Consider the following 13,682-nt stretch of genomic DNA (forward strand, 5'->3'; position numbering starts at 1 on the left):
TAGGGTTCACTAAAGTCCAGTTTTCACTTTAAGGAAATCGAGGAGATTGTTCAAACTGAATGATTGCTGATTACAAACAACCATGTTTCTTTCTTCTGCAGATAGAGTCATAGAGTCATAGAGGTGTACAGCATGAAAACAGACCCTTTGGTCCAATTCGTCCATGCCAACCAGATATCCCAACATAACCTAGTCTCACCTGCCAGCACCCAGCCCATATCCCTCCAAACCCTTCCTAATATATACCAATCCAGATGCCTGTTAAATGGTGCAATTGTACTAGCCTCCACCACTTCCTCTGGCAGCTCATTCCATATATGTGCCACCTTCTGCATGAAAATGTTGCCCCTTAGGCCTCTTTTATATCTTTCCCCTCTCACCCTAAACCTATGCGCTCTAGTTCTGGACTCCCTGGCCCCAGGGAAAAGAATTTGTCTATTTATCTTATCCATGCCCCTCATGATTTTATAAATTTCAACAAGGTCAGCCCTCAGCCTCCGATGCTCCAGGGAAAACAGCCTATTCAACCTCTCCCTATAGCTCAATCCTCCAACCCTGGGTTCACAACATCTTTCCGATAGGAAGGAGACCAGAATTGCATGCAATATTCCAACAGTGGTCTAACCAATGTCCTGTACAGCTGCAACATGACCTCCCAACTCCCGTACTCAATACTCTGACCAATAAAAGAAAGCATACCAAACGCCTTCTTCACTATCCTATCTACTTGCGACTCCACTTTCAAGGAGCTAGTAACCTGCACTCCAAGGTCTCTTTGTTCAGCAGCACTCCCTAGGACCTTACCATTAGGTGTAGGAGTCCTGCTAAGATTTGCTTTCCCAAAATGTAGCACCTCAAATTAAACTCCATGTGTCACTTCTCAGCCCATTGGCCCATCTGATCAAGATCCCATTGTAATCTGAAGAAACCCTCTTCGCTGTCCACTACACCTCCAATTTTGGTGTCATCTACAAACTTACTAACTATGCCTTTTATACTCATATCCAAATAATTTATATAAATGATGAAAAGTAGTGGACCCAGTAGAGGATCCTTGTAGCATTCCACTGGTCATAAGCCTCCAGTCTGAAAAACAGCCCTCCACTACCACCCTCTGTCTTCTACCTTTGAGCCAGTTCTATCCAAATGGCTAGTTTTCTGTATTCCATGAGATCTAAACTTGCTAACCAGTCTCCCATGTGGAACCTTGTCAAAAGCCTTACTGAAGTCTGTATAGAGCACATCTTATTTAAGGTTACTCTGATGAATAATTCAATTGTTATTTGTGGAACTGATGTTATTATAATAGCACTGTGGTAATCTGTATCTGTTGGTTTTCAATCTATTTACATTATTCATTGACACCCTCAAAAAGATTGTCAGTATCTCGCTAATTTTAAAATCCAGCCCTATATATTATTTCTGAGGTTTTTAGTGGGGTGAGGGAGGTGGAACAGAAAGTGCGTGGAATACACACTCCCACCCCCTTGACATCTTAGACGTTACTATTAGACAGTCAATAACAATCCTCTGGCAGAAAGGTGGCCAATTATTTTGTGGCCAACCATCTGGAGTTGAGGCCAGGATTCCATGTGACAGTAAGAAAATGTCACAATGAGGAGGAACATCACAATTATAACTTTAAAAGTCAGAGTTCTATCAATCTCTCCACATTTATTATGGCAAGATAAAGAAGGTTAATAAATTAAGTCCAACAGATGCTCTGTGGTAGAATTTGTTGATACATGCAGCTATAGTCCCATAAGAAAGCTTTTTCTTTCCCCTTGGTCTTCTTTATCTGTTGGAAACATCTCCAAAATTATCCTTGTTGTATGCCAAAACATGGAGTGCGGAACAAGGTCCATGCCTCTTTAAGAAGCTCAGTAGCTTGCTCATTGGTTACTTCAATATTGGCAGCCAAGCTTCCAATTTCTGCACCCACACTGTATTAGAGACTGATATGGTGATGCCATATTAAACATGCATCATCACAGCATTTTTTTTAAAGTTCAGAAAGCAGGGGGCAACCCATTCAAATTTCACACCCAGCCACACTGATCTTATAGTGGGTGTGAGTGACATAAAAGTGCCTGGAATTTTCATTCCCTCTTCAATTTATTTATTTTCAATCAGATTTTCTAAGATTTTAATTTATGTCGAAGTCTTCAGTGGTGCCTCTGAGGGAGAGTTTATTGTTGGTTTTAGGATGGGTCAGTGGTCACAATCCTCCTGGCTCAGCACAAAAGGTATGATGTGGAGTATTAGACTGCAAGAAACCATGCTCCCTATGAGGAGTCTTCGTTAGCCTGTCTCTCCTCCATGATAAAAGCTCATATATACGAATAAGGAAAAGTTCAGACCTCCTTCAATGAGCATTTTTATGAATGCAGTACACATCTCTGTTTGAACTGACCAGCATAAAAGTTCCTATTTTGCTCATGTTAAAATTATATGTCAATATCACTTTGCAATTAATACAAATACATCTTTGTAAACTGTACTTGAAAACACTTTGAATATTTTACAAGCTGATGCCGGTTTGAGAGTCTTGGGAGTCAATATGGCACAAAGATTTAAGTGATTTTTGTTTGAATTGCGAACATCCTATGATCTGTCCTAATATGAATTGGAGGAGATGAAGTTTACAGGTGAAAATAATATTGCGTCAGTTATTTTTGATGGAATGGAATTTTGATGTGACAGAGGAGAAAATTAAAAGTGAAGAAAAGCTACAGTCTGATTATGATTAACCAAGCTAGAACTTAGAATTAGGTTTTATTTTCATGTTTACTCAAATACAGAAATACAAGATTACAGTGAAAAGTGTACAAAGTTGCCATTTTAATTCAAAGGTATCCAGGTACAAAATCTTAGGTACAAAGCAGAAAAATAAAGAAACAAGCCAACAGTTCAAAATTACTATTCCTCTTTGTATAAATTAGAAAAAAAGGAATATAAATATTATGTAAAAGGGTTTCTTCTGGGGTAACAAGGAAACTAGTTTAGATGCAACTTCATTCATTCTTGATAAATGAACTCCTGGGTAATATTTTATTTATCCCACTGTGTGACTGTGAAAATTAGGTCTTATTTGTCTCAGTCAAAGGAAGATCATGTTTTCTTTATAACTCAATGTACTATCAGTGTTTACATTTAGACCACATTTTTGTAAGTGTGAGAGTGGATGTGCAAACTTGAAACAATTGTTCCACTCCCTATTTCAACAACTATATCTCTGCTCAACTCTGACATGAGCATAGTTTAAGACAAACATGCCATGTTTAAAGGGCTGGAACTCACAACCAAATTTTACTAGAAATAAGCATTTGAAAAAGTGTATTTTGTAGAAAGTATGAAGTATAAATTGTATTTAGACTGCACTTTCTCCACTTTTATGAATACAGGTCATTCTGCAATAATCCATGTTTTATCAATGCAAATTTGCTGTAATGTGATTGATGAATTTGGGACATTGTTTCTAAAGCACGAAAATTTAAAATGAGTGTCAGCTGTAATGCAAGTACATTGCCAACACTTGAAGCACTGATTCTGAAACAAGATTTGTCTGTAAAGCAGGGTTGCACAAGAATGCAACCATCACGCAATACAAGAACTGACTGTACAATGTTTCAACATATTATTACTAACATTGTACAACATACTTGCAACTCATTGACATTAATTCACACACACACATGTAACAGACTGAATCATGTTGTTTTAACAACCCGCATTTGGATGTCATTGTGTTTTTTTTAACTAAGGTGGTTTTATTTGACTATTTGAACAATCTTTGACAGTAAAGAGAGGCTAACATTAGTTGGTCCTTCAAAACAATAATTGGCATGATGCTTTTGTAAAAATTTCTCACACTTTGAATTTTGATTTTCCACGAGTTATTGATTATTATCCCCCTTATTATTATATAGGGTATTTCTGGTTATAAATTTGAAAATTTCATTCCTGAGATGTGATGCAGCAAGGATTTATTGCCCATCCCTGGTTGCCCTGACAACTCTGCAGCTTACACACAGACCATGACGGTGATGATAAAGGATCAGTGAAACATATTCAAGTCAGGACTTGTGTGTGACTTAGGCAGGATGATAAGCGTAATTATGTTTTTAAAGTACCAAAAACAGGGGTTGAGAAACTAATTCCAGCATATTTCACTGATGAATCATATTCATCTGGGAGACACTTAGATGGATTTGATACAAAGGTAATGATTCTTTCTGAATTTCATTCACCAAACAAATTATAATGTAGTTACCCTAACAATGTCTGGTAGTCTGTTAATTTTCAAATTATGTGTGCTGAATTATGAACATGGACAAATATATTATTCATCTCTATAAATTCAAATCTTAGTCACACCTTTATTTGGAAAATGTTTTGACAGCTCCTTAACAACTGGAAAATAATACTTCACATAGAAATGTGTTGTGGTGAATTCTCATAACCTGTGGGAAGATATCCAGTTGAACAATAGTATTTTCTCAAAATGTTTTTCTTAAGCTTTAGATATTTAAATAAAAAAAATTGCTGTGCCCAAAAAGACAAAAAAAAACAAGCAAATGAAGTGAAGGAATTAATCAAATATGATAAAGAAGAACTGCAAGATATAAATGAACAGTTGTGTGAAAAAGGTGCAAACATTGGAGTTGAATGTCCGAACCTTTGTATCACTTGTAAATTGATAAACTTCTTCCTTTCTGTTCTTCTGTCTCCATCGCTCTGTTTTATCTGTTGTATAAAAATAATATATTACTCACAGCACAGTATGCTGGAAGCCAATTGAAATCTCTGAGTAAAGTAGAATTAGAAGATAATTATAATTTGACCAAAGGTAGAATTGAATGAGACTGAGTTCCACTTTTACAACTTTTATATTAATTCCTCATTTTGACATTGGGGTTTTTCACATTTGGGCAATTTCAATCCGACCCATCTGGGAAGAAAGCAGTAAAAATGCTGTGTCTGCTGGTTTCCGATCATCTTTGTGCCAAGGCCAAATTTAACCTGTTTGATTGTTTCCAGAACCCTCCCCTTCCTCCCTGCTCAGCTGAATAATTGTTTTGCACAAAATACCAAAACCAAGTCTAATTTGAGAACATACGCGTATCTGTCTGTGGTATAAGATGAAGAGCTGAAAGCAAATTAAACTGAGGCGCCACAGTGCCACCATTGGCAAGAGAATGCAATTACCATATATGATACTTTTATAATAAGCATTTGCAATATTTTATCTTTAATCTGATGATGCATCCACACCCTGTTTTAATAGACCAGGAAAAAGCAATTTCCTTCATGAATGGTTTAAAGTAAAACTACCCATTTATTCATTTTCAGTACTGCCTATCACCATATAATGTAATCGGAACTGGTTGCAAAGGTTTCTTTTTTATTATAACTGAGTAGTTGACTTCCTAATGATTCAAAGAAAGATCTGTTTTCCCCATTCTCCTGAACTTCTGGCTAAGGCTTTAGTAACCCACCTAACTCAAGCCAAGCAGGAAGTAGGCCAGTCATGCAACTAGTGTCCATCCCATCTGCAAAATTAGCACAGGCAACCTAGTTAGTTGAAGGAATTAAAAAATAACACTGGGACATTGGTATTAGAAAAATGTCAAAAAGTGTGGTGCTGGAAAAGCATATCCAGTCAGGCAGCATCCAAGGAACAGGAAAGTCAACGTTTTGAGCATAAGCTCTTCATCAGGAGTGTGTTGATTCTCCTGTTCCTCGGATGCTGCCTGGCCGGCTGTGTTTTTCCAGCACCACTCTCTTCAACTCTGATCCCCAGCATCTGCAGTCCTCACTTTCTCCCTATTAGAAAAACGTACCAACTGTGTAACATAACATCATATGAAAGAAATAAGGACATGGTAGGATATTCAGCTGCTCAAACCTGTTTTACAATTTCAGAAAACCATGGCTGATCTATTTGTGACCTTAGTTTCACAAACCAACCCCCACCCCATCCCCCATTAACTCTTGACTCTTTTGACAATCAAATAACTCACACCCAAACATATTCAATGCTTCAGCTTCCACTGCTCTCTGCAGAAGAGAATTCCAACCAAGAATCGCACTCTGATAGAAAATGTACCACCTCAGTTCCATCTTGACAGGAATTCTGAGGATGAATTTGTAGCTTTAATTTAGAATAATCAGGGAAACAGACAGTAGCTCGCCCCTTGCACCCAGAGCATCTTGGAAGGAATTCATTCTCCTTTTCGGACAGCAAAAGCATCAAGGCAGCAATATCCGCCATGTCCCTCTCAGATTCTGAGGTATTTCCAACCCTTGATGGACGAAGAGAACCCATTAGTTCCACAATAGTCAGAAAGGCAGTTGAGGAGCCGGGCACGATTTTCTCCCACAGTGTTGGTGAGCTTGCAGCTTTCATACGGTCCACGTGCTTATTTCGGACAGTTGCACTCACCCGAACTTGATATGTCTTTGGGCCTGACCTCCTGTCAATTGTGCCTCTTGCCCATGCAGGGTCACTCCCATGGTTCCTACACCAAACTTTGTGTCCCGAAATAAGCTCTGCTTAGCAGAATCTTGTATCTGGCATTGGCATTCCTGATGCCATATCAAACCACCACCAACCACCACCACCCAGTCTCTCCCCCCATCGACGATCACCACCCACTCTCTCCCCCGCCCAACAACCACCACCACCCACTCTCTCCCCCTACCAACCCCAAGTCCGGGAAGCTTTGATTTAACCTGCTGCAGATCTGCATTAGAATCATATTATTATTGATTCTAATAAATTCAGAAAGAGTGAAAGAATGACTGGAGGTGTTTTGTTTAGAGTATAATGTAATGGTAAGAAGAGAACATTTTTATAAGGAACCCTTGTGTAACAAACAGTTGCCAGAGTGTTTTCAAATCTGCCCAATGTTATTATACAGCTCATGAATTCTAAATCTGGACAAGTGCACTTTGAGGGTACAGAGGACTTCAGCTTTTTTGAGGGTGTACAAAGTGTGTGGATGAATCATGGGAGTATGGTGGACTCATGGGTGTATTGACGATATATGTCGTGGAGAGCATGAGGCATGGGTGGAGACAGGGCTGTGCAGCCTAACAACAATGCTGAGAACTGGACTGAAGTCCCGGTTAGTGGAGATGTGCCTTTACAACAGCCCACCTGGGTATTTGCCCACCTCTGTTGCTATCTTCTGCCTGCTTGGGGAGGCAGTGGTACAGTCTCCAGTCACTGTCCAGCCTGTTCCCATCACTTCTCAATAAAATTATAGTGATTGGGTGAGCACAGTTTCTCTGAAACAGGATCCCAGAGAGAAAGTAATCGCCTTCTCATTCTTGCCTTGAATCAGAAGATCTAACCTTAGAATTTGACGTATTAGAGAATTTACACCAGTAATCCTTTTATTTTGAAGTTTTTATCTTTGAAGTATGCTATTGTGTTCAAGTTCATTGCCCTGCAATTCTTTCTAACAAATCTACCCACATTAAAAACAATCAGTTTGTTTTGTATATAACAATGAACAGTAAAGTTCCACATTCATTTGCTAACAATGTTCTTTGTTTTCTTTCCATTTGTTGAAGGTTTCACTTCTGATATTGGAGAAAATTTGGACAAAGAATAAAAATGGGACCCAAGTTCCAAGTGTTCATTTTCATTTGCTGCTTATGCTTGATTGATCAGACGACAGGTACAGTCATAACAGCCAGATAATCTGCTCAAAGAGCACTGAGGATTCTTCTCGATGTTTAAGTGTTGACAAAATTGTAGTGTGCATATGATTTCTGCAGTTATATGAAATATTCCAGTTTCAGATCTGATGTATCTCAACACATAGCCTTTCAATTCTGTTTTAGTGTGTTAATGTAACCGATGTAAAATTTATTCAGTAAATTCTGAAGTTAAAAGCTAGTGTGACCTCAAAACCTCTGTGTGCCATAAAACCTATTTGGCTCATTCATGTTCTCCAGGAAAGGATACCTGCCATTATACCCATTTAGATGTGAACTCCAGATGTAAAGAAATTTTGTTGACTCATTGTTGTAGTCTGAAAAGACCTATCAGGAGCTCAGCTGTTTTCAAGAAGGGGACTTCTGAATAGCAATATGATGGCTTTGAAAAGCATCCACATTCAAAAATAACTCGCTAAAAAGTTACTACTGAGAATCAATCAAGCAAATGGTTTCATATAACCTTAAAAATATTTGATTATTTAAAATGTGTTTTTCTATCATTTGAAGGCTAATGGTTGACTGAAGTGCTTCTTTTTGTGATTAAATCCATTTTCAGCAATATTAATAAAACTGCATAAGATTAACATTTGTAATGATGTCAAAGATTCTTTTAACACAAAAGGAAAACAATTATATTTTAAATTAATTTACCCTGGAAGGGTAATGGAAAGGTTTATGTTTCTCAATAAACAAATGTATTTGTCCCAAGAAGACTTGAAATTATTTGATCTTTTGCATTGACTAAACCAATTTTGGATAATGTATCTGACAAGCAAATGCTAACTAACAAAAGGTGTACTCCTTTCTTCTAATTGAATAAAAATAAAATCTAATTCACCTCTATTGTTGTTCAGCTCTAAGCATTCCCCATAGAATAATGCATTTACTTTTGCAACAAGCCTAAAAACTGTCCCATTTCCATGCTCTGATATCTTTTAGTACATATTAGTCCTATAGAATGGAAACAGGATCTGGGTTCAGGTCCAGCTCTGTGCTTATTCATCAAACAATTATATTAGAAGTTTTGCAGAGCAGGTTCACTCAACTGATTCTTCATATCACATGAGAAAAGATTTGATGTGTTTGGGCCTGTAAAAATTGAAGTATAGAGGAGTAAGAAGAGATTTTATTGAAAAATGTAAGATTCTGAGGAGACCTAACAGGGTGAATACTAAATGGATGTTTCTCTTTGTAGACAAAAGCAGGAACTGCCATTTAACACAGAGATGGGGAGGGGGGGGGGGGGGGGGGAGGTGGTGGAGGGGTGTTGTGAGTCTATGCAATTTTCTTTCCAAGAAAGTGGTAAAGGCAGCAACATGAATATTTTTTAAGGAAAAGACAAATAGATTCTTGACCACCAGAGGTGTCAGAGTATGGGGGGGTTAGACAGGTAAGTAGTTTTGAGGCCATTGTTCAATTAAACATAATCTCAGTGAATGGTGGAGCAGTCTGGAAGGGCTGAATGATGTATTCTTGTATTCTTGGTCTTAATTTAAATGTTCAAATCTATATTTATATGTATGCGTCAGCAAAATGACTTAGGTTCAAACATGAAGAGCATCCTTGTTTCATCATCATGACTACTATTCTGCAACCCTTGCTGTAATTGTGTTAATGTCAACCTGCCATGAGACTATATTCCATTACTGTGGTATTACTTTGTTTTATCTATAGTACAAAATTGTTTGAGGGGCTTCTGTCCTGGCAGGTAGGAGATAGGTTAAAAGAAGGATATTACCAGGGTTGGAGGATTTGGGCTGTCAGGAGAGGTTGAATAAGCTGGGGCTGTTTTTCCCTGGAGCACTGGAGGCTGAGGGGTCACCTCATAGAGATTTATGGAGTCATGAGTGGCATGGAGAGGCTGGGTGGATGGTGTCTCTTGCCTGGGGTGGGGAGATCCAGAATTGGAGGGCTTTGGTTTGGGGTGGGAGGGGAAGGAAGTGGAGGGAGCCTGGGGGCGGGTGGATTTTTCAAGTGGAAGGTGGTGCATGTGTGAGGTGGGCTGCCAGAGAGGGTAGTGGAGGCTGGTGCAGTTGCAACATTTGAAGGGCACCTTGATGGGTACGTAAATTGGACGGGTTTGGAGGGATATGGATTGGAAGCTGGGACTGAATTGGGTTAGGATATCTAGTCGGCATGGACAAGTTGGACCGAAGGGTCTGTTTCTGTGCTGACTCTGACTCTGACTCTAACATCCTAATTAAATGTTTCAGCTAAAAATTTGGAAAAGAATGGGAGGACAATTAGGGCTCATGCAACCAGGTCCAGTGAAGACTCAACACCTTCAACAGAGAAGGGATGGGATGAAAATCTGCATTAAAAAAAGGACAAAAAAAGTGTTTGTAAACAGCTTTCAATAAGTTGGCCATTGTGCAGACATATCTAGAGTTGCTCAGTTAGATGTGTAATCCGTCACGACAAAGAATCACTGGCACATTGATATATTAAATTAATGCAGAAACATCTTGAGCCAGATGGCAATAAAAATGCAAAATATCAAGGATGAACAGATGCAAACATAAAGTGTATCCTGGTGGCTTCTCCAGTTGGCCATAATAGCTTTAGTGGAAACTCCACTAAGAGTTTCTGCCAACCTTCCATTTAGTTTATGGCAGTGGATCAGGACAAAACACTTTTCGGAAACTCCTGGCTTAAGGGCTGAATTTTAAAGCTGATTTATACTTGCATTTTTACACTATATTTGCAGAATATGATAAGATGATCATGCAGTAGACTAACATTATAGCATGAGCCTCAAATTTTAAAAATGGCTGAACAGAAGAAGTTGAATTTACCTTGCTCTGATGGCAGTCTGTGTTCGAAGTAAATTTATTCTGAAATAAATTTTGCACCAGTTTTAGAGATAAGACCTCTGGGTTTTCTTTCCTTTTTTTAACTGTGCTCAGAGTATATCTGTTTTGATTATGGTAGATGTTATCATCAACAGCTGGATTTCTGGAGTCTAAATGCAGCTAACTGACTGATACACAAAAATCTACCCACTCCTCAAACTATATGTTATCATCCATCAAACTGCCACAGGATTTAAAGAATACTCCGTTTATTTCTTAACCTCTAGATGGGGAGATTAAAGAATCTCTGAATCTTTTCAACATGAAACTTGCTTGGCATTTTTATCATCTGTTCATGTGTTACCAGTGCATCAATGGATAACAGTACATTAATAGCATTAACATTATTCACTATTTTATTAACATTTGATTTCTCTTTGACATTCAAAGGGATGCGTGGAGGAAAGGATAAAGACTCAAAACAGGTAAAAACAATACACAATAAATTTAGTACTGTGAATATCAGTAACAGTATAAAAGAAATAATTTTGATCACTCAGAGCCCATTTTGCCAGGTCTCTCAAGGAAGTATCTCCTTTTCATTGGTACCAAACTCCAGTTGGATCACTCAATAAAATGATGTACTTGATTACTATCAATCCTGAACTTTTAATTTATGTTCAATTAGCATTAAGAATGAAGGACTTTAGAATCAATGCTGCTCAGTGAATGCTAGCCAGAGATTAACTCTCTTAAAAACTTATCTATGGAGAGAGGCTGGATAGTTCCATATTGTTTTATTTACAGCAGAGAAGACCTAGTGGCGATCTGATTGAAGTGTTCAAGATTATAAGGAACAGGAACAGGGTGGATAAGAATCAACTGTTCCCTTAGTTGAAGGATCAATAACAAGAGTGTAGATGATTTACATGAGATTTGAGGAAATTATTGTCATACAAAGGCTGGTAAGTAATCTGGAATGCACTGCCTGGGAGGGTAGCAGAGGCAGGAGGCCTTACACTCTTTTCAAAATGTATGTAGATGAGTACTTGAAACATTCAAGGCTATGGGCCAAGTACCAGACAGTAGGATTAGTGTAGATAGGTTGGCACAGAGCCAATGAGCCTAAGGGTCTCTCCTGTGTTGTATGATTCAATGCGTGAAGATGTCTATTCCTACAGGGAATCAAATGCTTCTAAATGCTTATAGCAATTCTCTCCCCTACTCCAATTATTTATTTATTTTATTTTCTGCTCGTCCTGAAGGTACTGATTACACATATTTGAATCATCTGGCAGAACCTTATGATTGGTCATTCTTCACATATAAACTTGAACAGCACTCATTGATGACATTTTTGAGGCTAAAGTCAATTCTGGCTTTGTCTAATAGCCACTGATATCCATAAATATAAAGGTTCCAGCTCATGTTCCTGACATTGCAGTAGGGATTCTCTGACTGATATTTCCATACCCTTAACCTTCAAGCCAGTTGCCAGCCTGACTTAGAAACATATCTGCATTCATTCAAGATCACAAGGTCAAAATCCTAGAATTCGCTCCCTAATGACATTGTGGGTCCACCGACAGCACATGGACTGCAACAGTTCAAGAACGCAGCTGTCAATCGCCTTCTTGAGGGTAACTATGGATAAGCAGTGAATACTCAACCAGCCAATAATGCCTGCATCCCATAAATGGATAAAATATTACCAGGGACATTGTAAACAGCTGTAACATTGCAACTGCAGCTTTGACTAAGATCAGCCCAGAATAGCTATTTATCCTGAGGCCAACTTCATCTTTATGTCTTAGTCATCCTGTTAATGGTGTCCTCATCTTTAATTCATCCAGTCACCTTTAAAACCAATCAAATATTCAATATTATTTGATATTAATATTGCAATGTCTACAATGAAAAATGCCCCATAGAACTTTGCAGAGGAATAGTTTTGAAATATAACACTGAATTCAAGATAGAGATATTTAAAGAGATTTTGTTTAATAGGGGAGATGGAAATGCTGATGATGGAGAGGTGAACTTTAGGGAATTCTAGAGTGTGTGGCCAAGATGGATGAAGGCAATGATGAGATCATGGTCAGAGGTTACACAAAGTGTCAGAGTAATTTAGGAAGGGGTTTGTTGTGTAGGAGGAGTTTGTGGACTTGTTGTGGCTTCAGGGTCTGCGCTGCTGACTGGAGAGCCAGTGAAAGACCATATTACCTCTACTCTGGGACCCCCGTGAACCATATGCCAATCGAGAACTTATGAGGGCCATTGGTAAGTCTTGGCCTGGAATAATAACCCTGACAAGTAGAAGTCCTGACAAGTGTGAGATACCAGTCAGAAAGGCCCAGATTTTGTGATTACCATTGCCACTGAGGTGGCCATGACAACTGGCAGAAATTCTCAAGCCCAGGATCACAGAGGACCCGGTCACCAAGAAGAAATGTGGATGCTCTTGGCCTTTTGGGGTGGGGGTTATTGTGGAGGGAGTGGGGTGGTTGGTAAAATGGGCAGGGGATTAACTCTCACTGGGACCACACTCATTGCAAACTTCAAGCTTGTCCATTCCCTTAGTCAGGCACAGTGAAATCCCTTGTTCAAGTAATCTCTTATCCATGCCTAGGATTACAAGCTGACCTATGACACAGTGGTGACAGGCCCACATGCAACTGCTAGAGGGATCAAGCTATTTAGTGGTCTTTATTGCTTTCATAAGGTCCCCAATTTGTAATTGGAAGGAGAGTGAGACACCAGCCTTACTGCTCCAAGATTATTTGCAATAGAGGCATGAGGTGACAACCCATTTAAATTGCCTTTCCCACCTCTGAACTCAATATCAAAGTGTAGAAGATTCTGCCCCAAAGAGAGGGCAGACTATGAGTGGATTCAAACTGAAGGATGAGAATTTTAATTGTAAAATGTTAGGGGAATGGCAGGAACTGAGAGTCAATGTCAGACAGCAGGAGTATGGCTAACTAACCTAAATATGGGCAGTGAAATTTGGATAAGCTAATGTTTATGGTGCGTAAGAGATGGAAAATGGGTAAGAGATTGTTGGAGCGATCAAGCCTGATGGTAACCAAAATATGAGTGAGGGTTTCAGCAACAGTTTGGGAAGGATGTGGGTGATGTTGCACATGTTGGAGTAGATAG

The 13,682-nt window shown here is 38.8% G+C and overlaps 1 protein-coding gene across 3 annotated transcripts in view; it reads left to right on the top strand.

Moving 5' to 3' along the window:
* Positions 1–13,682, top strand: part of LOC140494119 (otoancorin-like) — a 207,668-nt gene that overhangs the window by 112,846 nt on the left and 81,140 nt on the right. For all 3 annotated transcript variants that reach the window (XM_072593124.1, XM_072593127.1, XM_072593125.1), the window contains exons 2-3: positions 7,582–7,688; positions 10,974–11,008. In XM_072593124.1, coding sequence (XP_072449225.1) covers positions 7,625–7,688; positions 10,974–11,008 — 99 coding nt within the window. In that variant the 5' untranslated portion in view covers positions 7,582–7,624. The remainder of the gene's footprint in view (positions 1–7,581; positions 7,689–10,973; positions 11,009–13,682) is intronic.

This window comes from Chiloscyllium punctatum, chromosome 23, assembly GCF_047496795.1.
Source record: "Chiloscyllium punctatum isolate Juve2018m chromosome 23, sChiPun1.3, whole genome shotgun sequence".
In the NCBI taxonomy this organism is placed as follows: domain Eukaryota; kingdom Metazoa; phylum Chordata; class Chondrichthyes; order Orectolobiformes; family Hemiscylliidae; genus Chiloscyllium; species Chiloscyllium punctatum.